The sequence below is a fragment of the Eptesicus fuscus genome, chromosome 7, assembly GCF_027574615.1.
Source record: "Eptesicus fuscus isolate TK198812 chromosome 7, DD_ASM_mEF_20220401, whole genome shotgun sequence".
NCBI classification, from domain to species: domain Eukaryota; kingdom Metazoa; phylum Chordata; class Mammalia; order Chiroptera; family Vespertilionidae; genus Eptesicus; species Eptesicus fuscus.
In genome coordinates, this window is record NC_072479.1 from 93133765 (window position 1) to 93152911 (window position 19147).

General features: G+C 40.8%; 2 protein-coding genes across 2 annotated transcripts in view; one reads left to right on the forward strand and one right to left on the reverse strand.

Annotated features, from left to right (window-relative positions):
• Nucleotides 1–1052: 1052 nt before the first annotated feature.
• Nucleotides 1053–16016, reverse strand: ARL1 (ADP ribosylation factor like GTPase 1). The gene is made up of 6 exons (XM_008144763.3): nt 15811–16016; nt 13189–13326; nt 10893–10974; nt 8511–8622; nt 4180–4358; nt 1053–3236 (listed from the first exon to the last, which is right to left on the reverse strand). The coding sequence occupies exons 1-6, from the start codon at nt 15812–15814 to the stop codon at nt 3206–3208; spliced, it is 546 nt and encodes a 181-aa protein (XP_008142985.2). The 5' UTR covers nt 15815–16016; the 3' UTR covers nt 1053–3205.
• Nucleotides 15816–19147, forward strand: part of SPIC (Spi-C transcription factor) — a 60764-nt gene continuing 57432 nt past the window's right edge. The window contains exons 1-2 of the mRNA XM_054718634.1: nt 15816–16068; nt 16235–16596. Coding sequence (XP_054574609.1) covers nt 15816–16068; nt 16235–16596 — 615 coding nt within the window. The remainder of the gene's footprint in view (nt 16069–16234; nt 16597–19147) is intronic.

Genomic DNA, 19147 nt, shown 5'->3' on the forward strand with positions numbered 1-19147 from the left:
GTATTCAACCTCGTTAATAATTAGGAAAATGCAAATTCCATTTAGAAACCTTCAGATTGATAAAGCTGACAAATGTCAATGTTGGCGAGCACATTAGCCTTGTATTATCTATATATATAAAAGCCTAAGCAACTGAACAACCAGTCACTATGATGTGCACTGACCACCAGGGGGCAGACGCTCAACACAAGAGCTGCCCCCTAATAGGCAGTGCGCTCCCACAGCGGGAGCGCCGCTCAGCTGACCAACCTGTCCGTCCCAGTGGCCCACCAGCCCAGCGGCAGCCACTCACTCCCTCAGTAGTCCTGCAGTTCCAATCTCCGGAGAACAGGCCAAGCAGTGATGGGCCCGCGCCGCCAGCATGATCCCAACAGTGCCGCCAGCCTCCTGGAAGTTGGCCTTGGGCACCACGGCCGCTTCCCCTCCCTAGACGCTCCGCAAAGAAGAAATGATATACAAGTAGCTGCCAGATGGCTCCGGACAACCAGCACAAACATCAGCAGGTCGGATCCGGATCCCACACCAGCAAGGGTGTCCCACGCCTACCCAGAAGGCCAATTGTGTTACCCCTCCCCCCCGCAAGCTCGGGACGGGTGCCAGACACAGGGCTCTCCTGATCAGGACTAAGTGGGCACGAGCCTGTGGCAGGCACAGTGGGGCTGGGATGAACGGGAAAGCCCCAGGCAGCATTGGACTGCAGGTTTTGGCCCAATCCCCACAGGCACCCCAAGGGACCCCACCTGTGCACGAATTCATGTACTGAGCCTCTAGTATAGGATAATGATGGAGTTAGAGTAGTACAGCATATGGCATCTGAATCAAATGTTCAAACATAACTTCAGCACCTATGTTTTAATGTAGATTGTGTCTCAAACAACAGTTCTTACACTTCCAAGGAATGTGTAATGTGCCAAAAGGAAAAATATAGGGCAACTTGGAAGGCCAATTTCTATTAATTTTAAGTGATTTAGAATGCATGTATTGCTTTATTCCATTTTTCAGGATTAAAAATAACACTAAGACAAAATCAGAAAGAACAAATACCTCAGGGATATTGACAGCTTTGTTTTAATTAGTATTTATTGAGCACCTACTATGTGCCAGGTGCACCACACTAGATGCAAGGGATACTAACAGTAAATAAAGTAAGGTCCCTGCCCCCAAGGAGCTTACGTTTTCACAATTTAAAGTGCATCTCAAGTATCCTGCTGACAATTCCACCACTTTCAATTTAATTTTCAGTGTAATCACGTCATAGCATACCTACAACCAGTTATAAAACAATGTTAAAACTAAAACATGCCTTTGATATTATTTGTCCAAGTCTCTTGTTTTTTAGAGAGAAAAAAACTGAAGGAATGGCCACATGTGCCTAGAACTCATGGGTTGGTGTGGTTTTTTTAGATTTTTATTAATACCAACATTCAACTCCTGTAACATACCTATATAGTTGTTTCCTGCCAGACAAGGCCTTATAATTCATACCATATTAAAATAAGTGTATGCTCTTTTATCCCATCTTATTCTTTGCAATAAACCAGCGGGATCAGGATCATCTAAGTGCTGAACTTGGCTATAGCTTCCTGGGCTCTCCTCAGAATTCAAGACAGTGAGGGCCACGTGCTGGACAGCACCTGCCCGTCATGGCCTCACTTCCCCATACTTCTGTCTTCACAGTGATCCTGAACTTCTCCACTTGACACTGAGACCAAACAAATTAGGAATGGGTGCTGGAAAATAAGAAGAGTAAATCCCACAGGCAAAAAGAGAAAGCCACATTCACTGGAGTGGAGAGAAGGACCAAAAGTGTGAGGAAGGCCAGAGGCCAACATTTGGTAGGACAGTGTCAGGGACAGGAAATAAATCCCTAGTGTTTCTGAAAGTTGAGGGGCACAATGGTACTAAGCTCACTTTACCAGCATCTAATATCTTAAATGCGGTTATCCAACTTAAAAAATGAAAAAACTCCCCAATTTTAGTAGTTACTGAGGACTATATTTACTTCTGTTTCACTGGAACTAATTCTGTGGTAGAATGGGCAGTTTGAAAAGTTCCTTTGACCATAACTGATAGCCTACAAGTAAATCTAATTTCCAAAACCAAGAATGCTCAATTTCTCCCTGGAACCAATAAAATTTTTACTTCACCAATCAAATTTATATGTCCAATTACAAGTAGATAAAAGGAATGAAAGACAGTAAAAACATCTTTTACAATGCTTAAAATATATCTTTATTTCCTTCAATGTGAATTTTTTTTAATGTGTTGTGAATTCATTCATCAAATATAACCATTTAGGACTGTTTTTACTACCTCTACTAGTATGGACAGATAAATTTACAGGCATTATTTTAAATGTACAGTCTACTTCAGTTAGCATAATTTTATGTAGGGAGTTATAGCATTTGAACTTACATATGGTGTAATTCATGGGGCAAGCTTCTGACCCTGAAGTCTCACTTTGAGCCCGGCTCCCAGCTTACTAGCAGTTGGGCAAGCCAAGCTATCAACCCAAGACTCGACACGTCCATAAAACGAAAACATTACATTACAACCTGTCCTATCTTACTAGTACATCACAGGATTCTTGTAAAAATTGGCTAGGTATCAATATACACTGAATTTTTTCAATTATAAAATAACAGTGACAGAGATACATCAGTAATTATTTCAACTTCATGCCTATAACCAAAAGCTTTTAAATGAAACAGTTTAAATAAAGTGGTTACTGAGCAAATGAAAACTATATTACTCACACTATGTTCCTAGACTACTCTATTGAGTTAAATTTTTGGAAAAATTTAATTCATTTTAGAGGGAAAAACTCTGAGCTAAGGTATTTATTAGTGTTTATACAAACAATCTGCAATCACATTCAAAAATAGGGTTTTTTCCCTCGATAAGAGTGCATTCTTTAATAAGACTGTATTTGAATAAGAATTCCACACAAATAGAATATATACCTTAATAATACAAGAAAGCAAGGAAGGAATATTTTACATCATACAGACCAGTCAGTTGGTTCAATCACGATGAGCTATCCTTCCAACCAAATATTTTTTATATTTATTACAAATGTGTAGTCAGTTCAGTATATGCCAACAATCATACACAGCTCTAACATTTAGTAGTGTGAAGCACACTTAACTATTTCCAAAGGGACATGAGATGCGGTCTTCATTTCAGAAGAGCAGAAGTGACTGGATTATTGTCTGCTCTTTAATGCTTCAACTAACCTGTAAAGAGAAAATGAATGGTTTCATAAATTTAACTTCAAACATTCAGGTAGAGTATGATCATTTATAAACTTTATACTGGAGATGGGTTCCAAAGCACTTTAAAATATATTTTTATTGATTTCAGAGAGGAAGGGAGAGGGAAAGATAGAAACATCAATGATAAGAGATAATCATTGACTGGCTGCCTCCTGCATGCCCCCTACTGGGGATTGAGCCCACAACCCGGGCTGTGCCCTTGACTGGAATCAAACTGGGGACCCTTCAGTCCGCAGGCTGACACTCTATCCACTGAGCCAAACCAGCTAGGGCTCCAAAGCACTTTAAATGATAAAGGTTAAGATAGTTATATTAGAAAAATGAAGTTATGGACTTGATTTCGAAGAAGGTCTTTTAGCTTTCATTTTGTCTATGCTTTGAATGAATAATCAAAAAACCTACTTTCCAGGCTGCTACTTCTACAGCAGGGCTAGATGTGGATAATTCAGAGGTAACAACTAGTCTCAGTCCTCAAGGAGCTAATCTAATGAGATATACAAATCAATTATGAGACAGTGCAACAAGTACTGTATCACTGATCTGTGACAAGGACATCAGTATGTGTGTGGTAAGGCAGTGGGCATGGAGATATGTCAGGAAAGACTCTTGAAAAGAGGAAAGCTTTAACCAAGGTCCCAAAGGGTAAGAAATTGGAGCCTAAAATAAGGCAGGAAAAAGATAGAAAATGGCAGAAAGCTGGTTTTCTAACTGTAATCCGATAGGTATGGTTGAAATAAAAGCTAAAGCACATTAAGGCAAGTGGAAGATAAGGCTGGAGGAACTCAATACAAGCCACTAAGTAATATGAATTTCATCCTTAAGACATAAGGGAAATTACATGTGTACACAACTGCATACACACACACACACACGCACAGATGGCTTCTAGAAACATGATGCTTACCATTCCATTGCCTCATCAAGGCCAGTGCCTTTGGTTGCTGAAGTTTTGAATATCTGCCATTTTCGGTCCTTCAAGGCAGGTAACCCAAGTGAATTTGCCATCTCTGAGGGAGTCATAGCCTGTTCCATGTCTTGCTTATTTGCAAATACCACCAAAATGGCTTTTCTCAGCTCTTCTTCCTAAATAAATCAGAAGATACTTAATTTCCTTTCATCAATGTGCTCCCTTGAGTTTAGGTAGATATGCCTCAAATACAATATTTTAAAAGTACATTTCCTAATTATTAAGATACAATGTTCATTAAAAATTATTTGAAATTATAGAGAAGTACAAAGAAAAGAAGCTTTACCTCAATCCTACCTCACAAACATGGTCACTATTAACATTTTGAGTATTTTCTACAGCTTTGTAATTCAGATATTTATGGTTTATTTAGTAAATAAATTTCTATGTTTAAAATTGAATTTACAGTTACATGCCCTGCTTTAAAACTAAACATTAAATCATGATTTTCCAAACAATCAAAATTTTCTCACAAAAAAAGGTTATACTCTACACTATAATTACATGCACCATAAACTATATGACTGCTTTTCAGTATTAAACTCTTTTTAGATTCTTTTTACTTACCTATTAGAAAAACCCAGGTAACAGTCATTATCTAGAAATCTTTGTGTAAATCTCTATTGCCTTAACATAATTCTTTAAAAATGAAATCAAAATATGAAAACTTTTTCTGATTCTTGTTACATATATTAATAAACTGCCTTCCAAAAAGTTCTAACAATTTCAATTCCACCAACAGTATATATGATAGTGCCTATTTTCAATGCAGCTTTGGTAGAACTAGAAATTATATACTTTTCCAGACATAGCATCCTATCATATGATTACTAGAGGCCTGATGCATGAAACTTCATGCAAGAGTAGGCCTTCATGGCCCTGGGTCTGGGAGTGGCCAAACGTTCCTGGGTCTGGGTGAGACCATGTGTCCCTGGATCCGGGTGAGGCCTCGTGCACCTAGGCCTGGGTGAGGCCACGTGCCCCTGGGTCTGGGAGAGGCCAAGCGTCCCTGCGTCCAGGTGAGACCATGCATCCCTGGATCCGGATGAGGCCTCGTGCACCTAGGCCCGGGTGAGCCCAAGTGGCCCTGGGTCTGGGAGAGGCCAAGCGTCCCTGGGTCCGGGAGAGACCATGTGTCCCTGGATCCAGGTGAGGCCTTGTGCAACTAAGCCCGGGTGAGGCCACGTGCCCCTGGGTCTGGGAGAGGCCAAGCGTCCCTGGGTACGGGTGAAGCCAGATCCTGGGTCCGGGTAAGGTTGTGCGCCCCTGGATCCATCCGGGTGAGGCTGGGTCCCAGGCCCGGGTGAGACCACGCGCCCCTTGGGTATGGGTGAGGCCACGTGCCCCTTAGTCCGGGTGACGCCGTGCCCCTGGGTTCGGCCGAGACCAAACCAGAGGGAGTCGGACCTCCATTACCACCATTTGTCCACCATCCAGAGCTGAGGGGTCAGTGCTGACATGTACACATAAGGAACTACTGGACATCGAAATTGGGTCTCAAAAGAACTGTTGGTCCAAGGGGAAGCTCGCTACAGATTGATTCATTTGCCTGTCAGCATAAATATTATTGCTCGTCTCACATTCAGTTCTTATTAGTATATATCTAGTGACATATGATCTCGCTCATCTAGGGGAAATGATGAACAACATAGACTGAGGAACAAGAACAGAACCAGAAGCAAGGAGGCATCGATCGGACTATCGGGCCTCAGAGGGAGGATAGGGGAGGGGAGGGGGAGGGTGGGGGGAGGGGGAGAGTTCAACCAAAGGACCTGTATGCATGCATATAAGCCTATCCAACGGTTAAGTTCAACAGGGGATTGGGGCATGCGTGGGGAGAGGGGTGGGATGGGAATGGGGGGATGAGGACAAATATGTGACACCTTAATCAATAAAGAAATTTAAAAAAAAAAAAAAAGATACTGTGAAAAAAAAAAAAAGAAAGTCCCTTTCCCTCAGGAAACAGCAAAACTGCGCCTGCCGGGCGCTTCCCATCCCATTCCTTCCTTTTGAAATGACACTTTGGCTAAAGTAAAAAAAAAAAAAAAAAAAAAAAAAGGCTATACATCAAAACTTTGTGGTGATACGACTTTTTTTTTTTTCTGTTTAACTCTTTCCTATACAAGTTACTTGTTTAAAAATGCATGAATTCATTTTCTAAAATTTTATTGGAGGCAAGAACAAAATGAGAGATTCGTTATAAATAAAACATGTCTTTTTGTTATTTTATAAATATGCAATATGCTGTTATTTGACAGTAGGTATATATCTGTGCAATTGAGTGAGGATCACTTTAGTCTAAAAGGGAGGGAATGAAGATAACTTGAATGACCTCTCTATAGTCCTCTTCAACCTTTCTTCACTTGATTATGGCAAAAGGAAGGAAAAAAAGATACAACCAGAATAGGGAGCTTGGAATGTTTGTATCTTCTCAAAAATTACTGTAATTAAGCTCAATAAGGTTGGTTTATTTTCTTTGGTCTTCCTGTTACTTTTTCCCCATTTAGTCTTATCTTCAAAGGATTGTTTTAATAGTTGTGAAGGTTCAAATACTCACACCTTAAATAAATAAAACATTGAAAATAAAAAAAAAATTAAAAATAAATAAATAAATAAATAAATAAATAAATGGGAAAAATATCCTCAGGTGAGGAATAAAAAAACAAACAAAAAACAAGCTAGCAATCTAAAAATGTTATATAATAGACAAATGAAAAGGAAAAAAAAGAAAAACGCAGAGAAAAATTTGCAAAATGGGTTTATAACAGTACGTTTGTCATTCAGAGTTACGGAAAAAAATGAGCTGAAGTATGAGAAAGTGCTTTGTAAAGTATATTATTGTAACACAAACCTTACCAGCAATTGTTGTAATTGGTGAAGTGTGTCATCCCATGCTTGTTTTTATACTTTTACAACATGTAAAAAAAAAAAAAAAAAAAAAAAGAGTAGGCCTTCCTTCCCCCGGCTGCCGGCACTGGCTACCCTCTGGCACCCGGGACCTGAGCTGCTTCCCTCTGGCCACCGCCGCCAGGTACCTGGGACCTGGGTTGTTTCCCTCTGGCTGCCACCGCCAGGCACCCGGGCTTTGCTCCAGCCCCGGCTTTGTTCAGAAGGATGTCCGGATTGACACCCGGAAGGACGTTCGGTCTAATTAGCATATTACCCTTTTATTATTATAGATAAAGGTATTAAAAATATATTATTAGCAATATATTTTTCTCTTGTGAATTGTAGTTTATGCCTTTTGCTCACCTATATAATGAATGGCAGATATTGGTATTATTAAAAACACTAATCCTTGCCCTGGTTGGTTTGGCTTAGTGGATAGAGCATCAACCTATGGACAGAAGGGTCCTGGGATTCAATTCCGGTCCAGGCACGTGACCAGGTTTCAGGCTTGATCCCCAGTAGGGGGCATGCAGGAGGCAGCGGATCGATGATTCTCTCTCATCACTGATGTTTCAATCTCTCCCTCTCCCTTCCTCTCTGAAATCAATATAAATATATTTAAATAAATAAATAAATACACTAATCCTTAGTCATTGATTGTAAAACAGTGTCTCTGCTTCCGTTTTACCTTAATTTATATTGTCTGGCATCTGAGCTTTGGGGGATTTTTAGTATGAATAGAATTAAATCTATGTTTTCTTTTGTAAGTCTTTCCAATCCTTTGATTTAGAAAAAAACTTTTCTATCCAGAAATTTTAAACATACCTCTTATGTATTCTTATAGTTAAAATCATCCACGATTTAATGTTTAGTTCATTTTTTAAAGCAGGTATACAACTATGTGTAAATGTGACTTTAAATGTATAAATTTATTTACTAAATAAGCTGAATTACAAAGCAGTAGAAAATACCCATTTTCTACATTTAATTCTTTACTCCATTTAGAATTTATTTTTATGTATGAAAAAGGTAAAACAATTTTATAAGTTTTGATATAATAGTCCTGATTTATACTTTACCTGTGTTTTATATCACATAATAAATATTTATTGATTCAACCAATTAAAAGAAGTTAAGAATTATCATTCAAAGAAAGTTACAAGGCTGGATTTTTATTTTTATTTTTTGGGGTCTACAACCATCTACCCAACAATATTTCTGGAGTAGGAAATAATATGCATAAAAGAAAATTATAATAAAGGCATGGAGGGTGGGAGAAATCCCTGCTCTCCTTTTAATTATTCCTGCATGTAATAATAAATAATGGAAACACAAGCAAATGTAAATGTTTTCCCCACATTTTAGTAAGATTTTCTTACCTCCAACATGGCAACTAACTCTGATTTGGAAATGCCAATTCGGTCTCGGTCACAACTGTCTACTACATAAATGACGGCATCTGTGTTTGAATAATAACATCTCCAGTATGGCCTAAAGAAAATTCAGAAAGGGAGACTATATTATTATTTGAAAAAAGATTAAACTGATATGTTAATTTACACGCTAGGACTTGGCAAGGCAGGTGGTAGTTACCTGCCAATTTGGTCCCACCCATGTTAGAATCACTACCATAATGATGCAGTGTTTCCAATTGATATATATCATATCCTTCAGACATGAAGATGGAAAGAATGTTAATAAACATTAACTCACAGAAGTTCAAACTTTAGGCTGAGAAAAATCTATTTATAACCTATAACACTAAAAAGTTGTACACAGACCTGATCATTATCCTATATAATAAAAGGCTAATATGCAAATTGTCCCTACAGGCAGTTCAACCATTCAGGTGTTAGACGTGCACTGACCACCAGGGGGCGACACGAAACATGGTGGGCATCGGTGACGGGGAAGGGAAGCCCCCCAGGCAGGCTAGCTGTGCACAATTTTCGTGCACTGGGCCTTTAGTATCTTATAAATCTTTAGGAATTAAGAGGAACGGGTTCCTAAAAAATTTTTTTAATAACTTTATGTAATAGGCATTAAATTGATCACTAAAGACGCAAAGGAGTCAAATGCATAAAGTTAGAAACAGAATCAAAAGTGATTTAAGAAATAAAACATGTTTAAAGGAAGCAGGACATTTGGGGAATGCACTACTAATCTTTTAAGGTGGAACCATAGTGAGCAACCACCGACAGTCACCACACATTTACAGTTGCCACGTCTAGCACAGAATGCTGGGCAAGAGACCTGAGTTCCCCTAGGCATCTATGTTCACATTATCCCCAAGTAGTGGCCTGAAAGGCATTTTTATGAAATCTAAAATAGTCTGTCTCACAGAGGAAGGGGCTGGCAAGAACTAAATGAAGGACTCTTTAGTAAAAACATTAAATCTTGAGAGTCTCATGAAAACATTTTTCATTTAAGTGATATCAGAAGAACTGGTTTCCTTAGATTTTAATTCAATTGAGAGAACAGGCAGGTTGACCTCATTTTAAACTAGGTAGCTACTCAGCCATCAGAAAAGATGAAATACTGCCATTTGTGACGACATGGATGGACCTTGAGAATATTATCCTAAGCAAAATAAGTCAGTCAGGAAAAGCTAAGAACCACATGATTTCACTCATGTGTGGAATATAAAACTGCAACTCACAGACAAAACAACATATACTGGTTACCAGAGGGGAATGGGGGTGGGGGAAATTAACCATTTGCCTGTCATAAGCGTCTATAGACCAACTTTAAAATCATTTTTTGTAAGAAGTTTCAACTGAAAATATTCAAGAACACCCAAATTGTAATATATTTATTTTTATAATATTCATTGCAAACTGATTTTTTAAATTAAATTCAAAATATCATGGCACGTGGGGATGGTTTCTGTTTTGGACATGTGGCAGTTAACTGGTTAAAGGATAAAGGGGGTCGAAACCGGTTTGGCTCAGTGGATAGAGCGTTGGCCTGCGAACTGAAGGGTCCCAGGTTCGATTCCGGTCAAGGGCATGTACCTTGGTTGCGGGCACATCCCCAGTAGGGGATGTGCAGGAGGCAGCTGATCGATGTTTCTCTCTCTTCGATATTTCTAACTCTCTATCTCTCCCACTTCCTCTCTGTAAAAAAATCAGTAAAATATATTTAAAAAAATAAAAAATAAAGGATAAAGGGGGCCAAATACATAGTTATGGAAGATGATCTGACTTGGGCACAGAGTGCAATATACAGATCACGTATACAGAAATGTACACTTGAAACCTATATAATCTTATTAGCCAACTAGAGGTCTGGTGCACGACATTCATGCACTGGGGGAGAAGGAGTCCCTCAGCCCGGCCTGCGCCCTCTTGTAGTCCGGGACCCCTCAGGGGATGTCTGCAGAGGGGTCCTTAGTGCTGCCATGGAGGTGGGAGAGGCTTGCCAGCTGTGAGCCCAGCTTCTGGCTGAGGTGCGCTCCCCCTGTGGGAGTGCACTGACCACCAGAGGGCAGCTCCTGTGTTGACCGTCTGCCCCCAGTGGTCAATGTGCATCATAGTGATGGTTCAGTCTATTTGAATATTAGGGTTTTATTATATAGGATTATATAGGATGCGCCCCAATAAATTTAATTAAAAAAATAAAAATCACTTTTCAAAAAAAAACAACAACCAGTAGGTGCCTTCCATTTAAATTACAAAAGAAGATACATTTTGGTTTACTGCTGTTAACCCTACAAGAGCCGATGTTAAATACCACAAAATAATCTGATCTTTGCACCATACCTGATACTCGTCTGTCCTCCTAAATCCCAGACTTGAAATTTAAGGTTCTTGTATGTTACCGTCTCAACATTAAATCCAATGGCTGGAAGATAAATCAGTAGTTTATGTAGACACTAATGCATTCTACCTTCAAAGTACCCAATCTAATTGAGTTTCTGCAACAAATGATAACTGTTGAATTACATTAGTGGTTGAGATATTTCATTAAAGACAAGTCAGTATGCTGTGCTACACACATACATACACACAATTAACAAGATCAGCACCACCTTCAGATTATATAAGAAACCTCAGTCTCCTCTGCAAATATGTAATTTTTAGCTCAACAGAAATCCTATTATGTTAAACTCCTCTCATAATATAATACTAACATACAAAAGTGTTCAGAAAGTTATATTTAAAAGGACAGTTGTAGATGTATTCTAAAAATCTGAATTTTGGTAAGTAGCAAATAAACAGAACAAAATCAAGAAAGCTCAGATTCTAAACTTCAGTGGGTAAGGACACAGCAATGGCTGTTATTGCTTTATGGAAGTTGGGTTCTCCAATGCTGGCAATTTCACAGACCCTCTGCAGACTTCCTCAAGCACTCGTTTGTAATAAGGTCACAGCTGGATGACCAAAAGGGAGATGTCCCATCCCTTTCCTCTGCCATCCTTCTTAGGTGGAGCCCTGACACCACACAGATAAGGCAGGATACCACCATTTTCATTGAAAGGAATCTAAGAGAAAGTGCAAAGGATGCTAAAGAAAATTAGGAGTTATATATACAATGATTTTATAAGCTTAAAAAAAGCACAGTAAAAACTGACAGCTGTAGCTGAACAATTTTTATTTTAGACTTAGTTTATATTGGTAAATGATTCATATGTGTATATAGCAAGTATGCTTATTAACTAAAAAATAACTATCCTATATAATAAAAGGGTAACATGAAAATTGACCGTAACAGCAGAACAACCAGCCGCTATGATGCGCACTGACCACCAGGGGGCAGATGCTCAATGCAGGAGCTGCCCCCTGGTGGTCAGTGCACTCCCACAGGGGGAGCTCCCCTCAGCCACAAGCCAGGCTGATGGCTGCAAGCGCAACTGCGGTGGCAGGAGGTTTTCCCGCCTCCTCAGCAGCGCTAAGGATGTCCCCCGAGGGCTCCAGGGCTGCCAGAGGGATGTCTGACTGCCAGCTTAGACCCGATCCCCCAGGGAGCGGGCCTAAGCTGGCAGGTGGACATCCCCTGAGGGGTCCCAGACTGTGAGAGGGCACAGGTTGGGCTGAGGGACCCCCATCATCTCCCCCCCACCCCTCCCCGCCGAGTGCACGAATTTTTGTGCACCAGGCCTCTAGTACTATTATAAGCAGCCAGAGCAAAAAACTAAAAAGTAAGTTCATAATGTCTCCCTTAGACTTGGGTAGGAGTGTAATCACCATCTTCACCAAGATTAGGAACACAGTTTCTATGCAAAGAACAAGAGTGTGGTGTAGCCCTAACCGGTTTGGCTCAGTGGATAGAGCATCGGCCTGTGGACTCAAGGGTCCCAGGTTCGATTCCGGTCAAGGGCATGTACCTTGGTTGCGGGCACATACCCAGTAGGGAGTGTGCAGGAGACAGCTGATTGATGTTTCTCTCTCATAGATGTTTCTAACTCTCTATTCCTCTCCCTTCCTCTCTGTAAAAAAAAAAAAGAGTGTGGTGTAAATCAGCATTCACTGAAATGCAATCCACTGGGTTATATGCACTGCAGGGATGACGACCAAGACAGATATAGCAGTGATGGGCAATTTTGAGAATCAATAAACAAGGGAACTGAAATTTATTGAAAGTGGCAAAAAGAAAAAAAGATGTCACAGTTTTAAAAGTTCTTTCATAAAAGCTAGCCTTCTTTTTGTAACTTTAAATTCAAATAGTACTAAAAAGAAATACCTTTAATTACTGAGTAACTTTAGAAGCATAATTTAAATACTCTTAAACAACAGAGCCAGTGGGGCTCAGTGGTTGAGCGTTGACCCATGAACCACGAGGTCATGGTTCAATCCCCAGTAGGGCACATGTAGGAGGCAGCCGACGAATGATTCTCTCTCATCACTGATGTTTCTGTCTCTCTCCCTCTCCCTTCCTCTCTGAAATCAATAAAAATACATGTACACAAATATACATTTTTTAGAAGTGTTATCAACAATATGCTCATACTAGAAGTTTACAATATCCTTATCAATTACTTTATTATATTAATTATTAATTTAAAATAAAATTATGTTAGATAGAAAAGAGAAAGCTCTTATAATTTATCATACTTACTAGGAATAGTAGTAACAACCTCTCCAACCTGTAATCTGTACAAAATTGTAGTTTTTCCTGCTCCATCTAATCCCAAAATTAAAATCCTCATTTCCCGGGTTCCAAATAGACTCGAAAATATACTTGAGAAAAAGCCACCTAAAAAAAATAATAAAAGCAAAAAATGTATTAAGTATCATTTTTTGAACTGGTCCACAAAACATTTACTCTTGCCCCTTGAAAGCTACATCAAATTTAATATTATTTTCCTGGTTTCATAGATGTGTATTTTTGCTCCCATTGAAATGTTATTCAACACAAAACAAGTAAACTATTGATTATTATCATGTTCTAGATAATGAATCAGACAAGCACAGAAGATACACTAAAAATAAGAGATATATGACCACCGCCCTCATGGAGTTCACTTTCCAATAAAGAGAATATGAGCAGGTGGACATCCCCTGAGGGGTCTCAGACTGTGAGAGGGCACAGGCTGGGCTGAGGGAACCCCATCCTCCTCTCCCTCCCCCCCCCCCCCAGTGCACGAATTTTTGTGCACTGGGCCTCTAGTACTATTATAAGCAGCCAGAGCGAAAAACTAAAAAGTAAGTTCATAATGTCTCCCTTAGACTTGGGTATGATCTCCCCACTATCCCTAAAACCAAAGGGCAAATCTGAATGACAGGGAGACAATGAGATCCTTGCATAGGAAATACAATTATCATTGCTGTACAGCAGCAGTATCATCATAGTAACACCTTTAACCGATAAGACTTCTATTAACCAAAAAAAAAAACAAAAAAAAAAAAACAGTGAAACACAGAAGCCCAAAATAAAAACTATTCTTGATAGAAAACTCATTGAAAAACATAATGCTAACATTCAATGCATCATGAAATATTTCCAGAAAACTTCCTATATGCAAAGTACAGTGTAATAGAAAAGCACTTGTAAACAGAGAGTAGAACTGTGGTTCCTGGATGTGGAGGAATAGGAGAAAGGAAGAGATGTACAAGCTTTTGTCAAAGATGAATAGTTTTGAGACCTAATGTACAGCATGGTGATGAAGGTTAATAATAATAATGTAGTATACACTTGAAATTTGCTAAGCAAGATCTCCAGAGGTTCTCGACACACACACACACACACACACACACACACACACACACACACACACACACAATTATGTGAAGTGATGGATGTGTTAGTTTGACTGTTACTTCACAGGTATGCTTATATCAAAATATCATGTTGTACATCGAAATACATACAATTTTTATTTGTCAATCATCAGTCAGTAAAGCTGTGGGGGGTAATGAACATTTAAAAAGTCCTTCTAGAAATGGATTGTGTTTAAGTAAAATAACCCTAAAAGTAAGGAAGGTGGAAATTTAAGAGTCTTTATTATTCTTTTAACAACAAATAAAGCTTTAAAAATATTTTTTATGTTTACCAAAAAAAAAAAAAAAAATTGCACTTTAGTTTGACTCTTTCCCACCGAAAGCCAATATATTGAAAGGAAGTTACATTAAACAGTATTTTAAAAGTTGACAACAGAAGTGATGCCATTCAACAGTAGATGGCTATTTGACAAAGAAATGGCACAAGTAAGAGCTGCGAGTCTGGAAAAATGAACACACGGGCTAGAGAACCTTGGGAAAGTGTAATAGAAGGGGTGGGACTTGACAAAGTTCTTTACATATATTTGTAAAAGGTAGAAAGAACTTTGTCAGGTCCCACCCCTTCTATTACACTTTAACATATATATATATATATATATATATATATATATATATATATATATATATATACTTTTTTTTTAAAGGCGGAAGAGCAAAACTAAAGGCGGTTATGGAAAAAGACAGAAAAGTGCTTGCGATGTTCCAGGGCAGGAAGTAAAATCCCTAGGAAACCGGGGAGGGATTTAAATAAGTCAAAGACTTTCCATCTCCATGACAGAGCTGTACACAAGTGAAAGAATCTGTAATTTCCTTCTGGACTCTAGCGAGGAAGGCGGCTTCATTTTACCTGCTGCTTGCGATGGCACTCCAGAATCTGCGATCAAATGTCATTCACTAACCAGCAGTAAGACCCTCCCCATTTCCTTCCCCCGCTTCATTCTCTACCAGAAACGCTACAGAAAAGCCGTCAAACCGCAAGGAGGCCACGGAACAAAATTACGAGCCACACCTCCCTTTGGATTCCTCAAAACGGACGCGCTCCCAGCGACCAGCGAGGGAGAACCAGGCTTCCACTACGGGGTCAGATCTCCCTGTGCCCAAGAATCCGCAGCGAACCTGGGATGGACACTGCCGAGCTCTGCAAGACCCACTCAGCCCAGCGAGTCCAACTGGGTCCGAGGAGCTGAGGGGAAAGTCCATGGCCGGGGGAGAGGCCTCGGGCGGCTCCCAGGGCGCAGTGCCGGGGGGGGGGGGGGCCCCGCGCAGCCCAGACCCCGACCCCGCTCTGGGGACCGGGAAAGGGGCAGGGGCGGCCGCTCCGGGCAGGTCCACCCCCACAGGTGAGGGAGGTCCCAGCGCCCCGCCCCGTGAGAAGCCGGCTCCTCAGGGTGCCCAGGCCGGCCCCTCTCCTCCGCCCGTCCCCAGCCCGCGGCCGCAGCCCCTCCTCAGACCCCCTCACCCATGATGAAGCGCCTGTCCGCCTTCGTCGATCGTCAGAGACAGGCCCCGGCCTCGGCAGCGACTCTACTGGATCCCCGGTGCCGCCACCTCCGCTCGTCTTGGCCTCCGGTGGCTCGGAGGCGGTTTCCTTGGAAGCCTCTAGTCAGCCAGCAACTTCCACGTCGGCCACCCGGCGTGGGCGGGAGGGAGCGGCCGCGCCGCGACTGCGCGACGGAGGGCGGCGGCCTGTGCGTCCGCGTCGTTGCTTTCGACGCAGGTTCGCGGCGCGCTGGGTTATAAGCAGCGTGAAAGCCAGAAGGGGGAAAAAATAGCCAAGGACCCAGAGCCTCTCCTGCTTCTGTTTCCCTGGACGGAAAGGACTTCCGGAACACGGAACTTGGAATTTTCATTTTAAATTCCAACTCCAAAATGTGGCGAATCAGTTAACCAGGGACGCGAGTCGGGCTTCCTTAAGCAGCGCCACTGGACGCGCGCGCCGACTGCGGCGGCGTCGCAAGAGCTGCTGGTCCTGAAGCGCCCGGCGGGGGCGCCTCCACGGGGCCTAGGACTAGGTGCTTTCTCCGATGATGAGGCATTGGGACGTGGTAATAATAATAGGGGATCCCCTCTGCCACCGATGCGCCGCAGCCTTAGACCTAAGCCGCCGACTGCAATCTTTGGCGTCGCCGTGCCCTGCACGGTCAGCTTTAGAAGCCCTGCCCCCTTTCGTCCACCTGACTGCACACCTGGCCGCCCCTCCGTGATTGGCAGCGTGGACGGGCCCGGCCCGATCCTGGGGATTTGGGTTGGAGGCCTGCTCCCTGGAGGGGCGTGGGTCAGGAGTAATGTTGATCTTGAAGGCAGCCACACTTGGAGGATGGGGAGAAGGGATTCTCATAGACTTTAATTTTTTAAAAAGGCTGAGCATGCGTCTTAAAATTTCGTAAAGATCCACGGAAAACTAAACCTGACCCTAGCCCCTGCCCTCATCCTGCAGTTCTCCCTAGAAGTAACCATTGCTAACATTTTCTTGGGGTCTCTTACCAAATATAATATTTACATATTATGTATTTAGTTACCATAGAAATGTTCATCCATTAAACGAGTTTATGGACTGCCTGTGGTTTTTTGTTTTTTTTTTTTTAATTTCAACTTTCAGATCTCTCCAGCTGCCTAGACATTGAACTAAATTTGCTGATTGCTCTCGACTCTCCTTCCTGCTCCCAAATCATAATTTCGCAGACATTTTTCCTGTAAGGAAAAGTTTTGGGGTTTTTGTTGGTTGTTGTTTTGGATTTTTGTTTTGTTTTGCTTTTTGAGAAGCGGGGAGTTGAGCGACTCTTCACCTAAACACCTGGGCTTTTTTAAGGCTGTGCTTTGTAAGCATTGTGTTGTGCAACTTCTGGACCTCAGCATGCTATGATTCCCCTGAGCTTTCTCACCTAATTCTTCATCCACCTCCAGTCCCTCTCCTTGCCAAGATTAGCTTCTACCTTTTGGCACATCTTGGCCACCAGTTCTTCAAACTTACATCCATTTCAGATTTATGTTTCCAGTGCAATGACATAGTTCCCTGAAAATAGATTGCCCTTGAAGAACTAAAAGGAAAGATGCTGCAAACTACATTCACATTGTATATTCTGAACCAAATAGGCGAGTGAGATATATGTGAGGATGCTATGTGAAGGGAAATGCTATATACATATTAAAAAGTGTTATTGCCCTGGCTAGTGTGGCTCACTTGGTTGAGTGTGGTCCTATGCACCAAAAGTTCTCAGGTTTGATTCCAAGGTCAGGGCACATTCCCAGTGAGAGGAGTGGGGGAGGCAGCTGATTGATGCTTCTCTCTCACATCAATGTTTCTCTCTCCCTCTCCCTTCCTCTCTCTAAAATCAATAAGAATAATTTTTAAAGTGTTGTTAATATTACTAAATAGCATACTAGCCTTTCATAATGCATATTAAGCACCTAAATTAAAGTCAATATGGACGCAATAGTATGATAAAAAATAAAAACTCTTCAGGCAATTTGATGAAGAACTTTATTTTTCAAGATTTACCCATTTCATTCTTTGCTTTGACTGTGGAGATCAGATCTAATTTCCTGGATGCAGCAAAAACAAAACAAAGTTCTCCATTCACTGAAAGCTTTGATCTAACAACAAATCCCAAAATATTAAGATAGTGTTACCCTTTAAATTTTCCTAGAGTGGGTTTGAGACAAATAAATTTTTACTATTTACCATGTTTAAGGCCTTACTGCTATACCTATGAAATATTCTAAAACAGTCTCTAAGGATTTCTAAATTTTAGAGGCACTTATTAACCCAAGGGTGTTTAAGACAGAAAATTAAAATGGTTTCAAAAAGTTCTGAGCCCTAGCCAGTTTGGCTCAGTGGATTGAGTGTCAGCCTTTGGACGAAAGGGTTCCATTCTGGTGAAGGGTATGTACCTCGGTTGCAGGCTCCTCCCTGGCCCGGCTAGGACCTATGTAGGAGGCAACCAATCAATGTATTTCTCTCACATTGATGTTCTCTCTGCCTTTCCCTCTCTCTTCCACTCTAAAATCAATGAAAAAATATCCTCAGGTAAGGATTAAAAAAAATAAAAAGTGCTGAGACAAAATTATAAAAAACAAAGTCATAAACAGTCTAGAGAAATTTAGCTAATCTTTGTTGGTGATTACATCCCACCTCTACCTTGTCTTCCCTTCTCTCGGTTCTCAATTCCTAAGACTAGAGTAGTTCTTACTTTCATAGGAACACAATTTTCAATGTGTAAATGTCATGGTAAGGTGGTGAAAAATAAGGTAACAAGACTGCCATTTCATGTATCTTTTTAAACTATCTAAAGACAGCCATTATAATCTCTGTAGTAGAAAAGGTGCATATCTATAGGGCAACATCATTTTTCAAAATGTCATTTCTATTCATATTGATCTGGTATTACATCTCCTGCTTCCTAAAAACTAATACTTGAGGAAGCAAAATTTTAGCAGCATGGTAGAATTAAAGCTAAATATTTAGGTTGTAAGTCTATGGAGTTTTATTCTTCAGACAAGCATGTAGAATTTGACCTCACCTCTTTCTAGTCTTTGCTCAAATATCATCCTATTTAAAATTGCAACATACTTGCCTGACTGGTGTGGCTCGGTAGTTGAGCATATACCCATGAACCAGGAGGTCACCATTCAATTTTAGATCAGGGCACGTGCCTGGGTTGCAGGTTCGATAACCAGTAGGGGGCGTGCAAGAGGCAGCTAATCAGTGATTTTCATTGATGTTTCTATATCTGAAATCAATAAAAACATTTTTAAAGTATTTCTAAAATTGCAACCTATTCAACATCCCCCTTATC

Bases quoted from the DNA above. Each gene is read 5' to 3' on its own strand.
- ARL1 (XM_008144763.3), bottom strand. The intron at 8,623-10,892 runs GTATGGTGCAAA...AATTTTCTTTAG, and splicing joins GGAGGACAGACGAGTATCAG to GCCATACTGGAGATGTTATT. The intron at 4,359-8,510 runs GTAAGAAAATCT...TGATTTATTTAG, and splicing joins AGTTAGTTGCCATGTTGGAG to GAAGAAGAGCTGAGAAAAGC.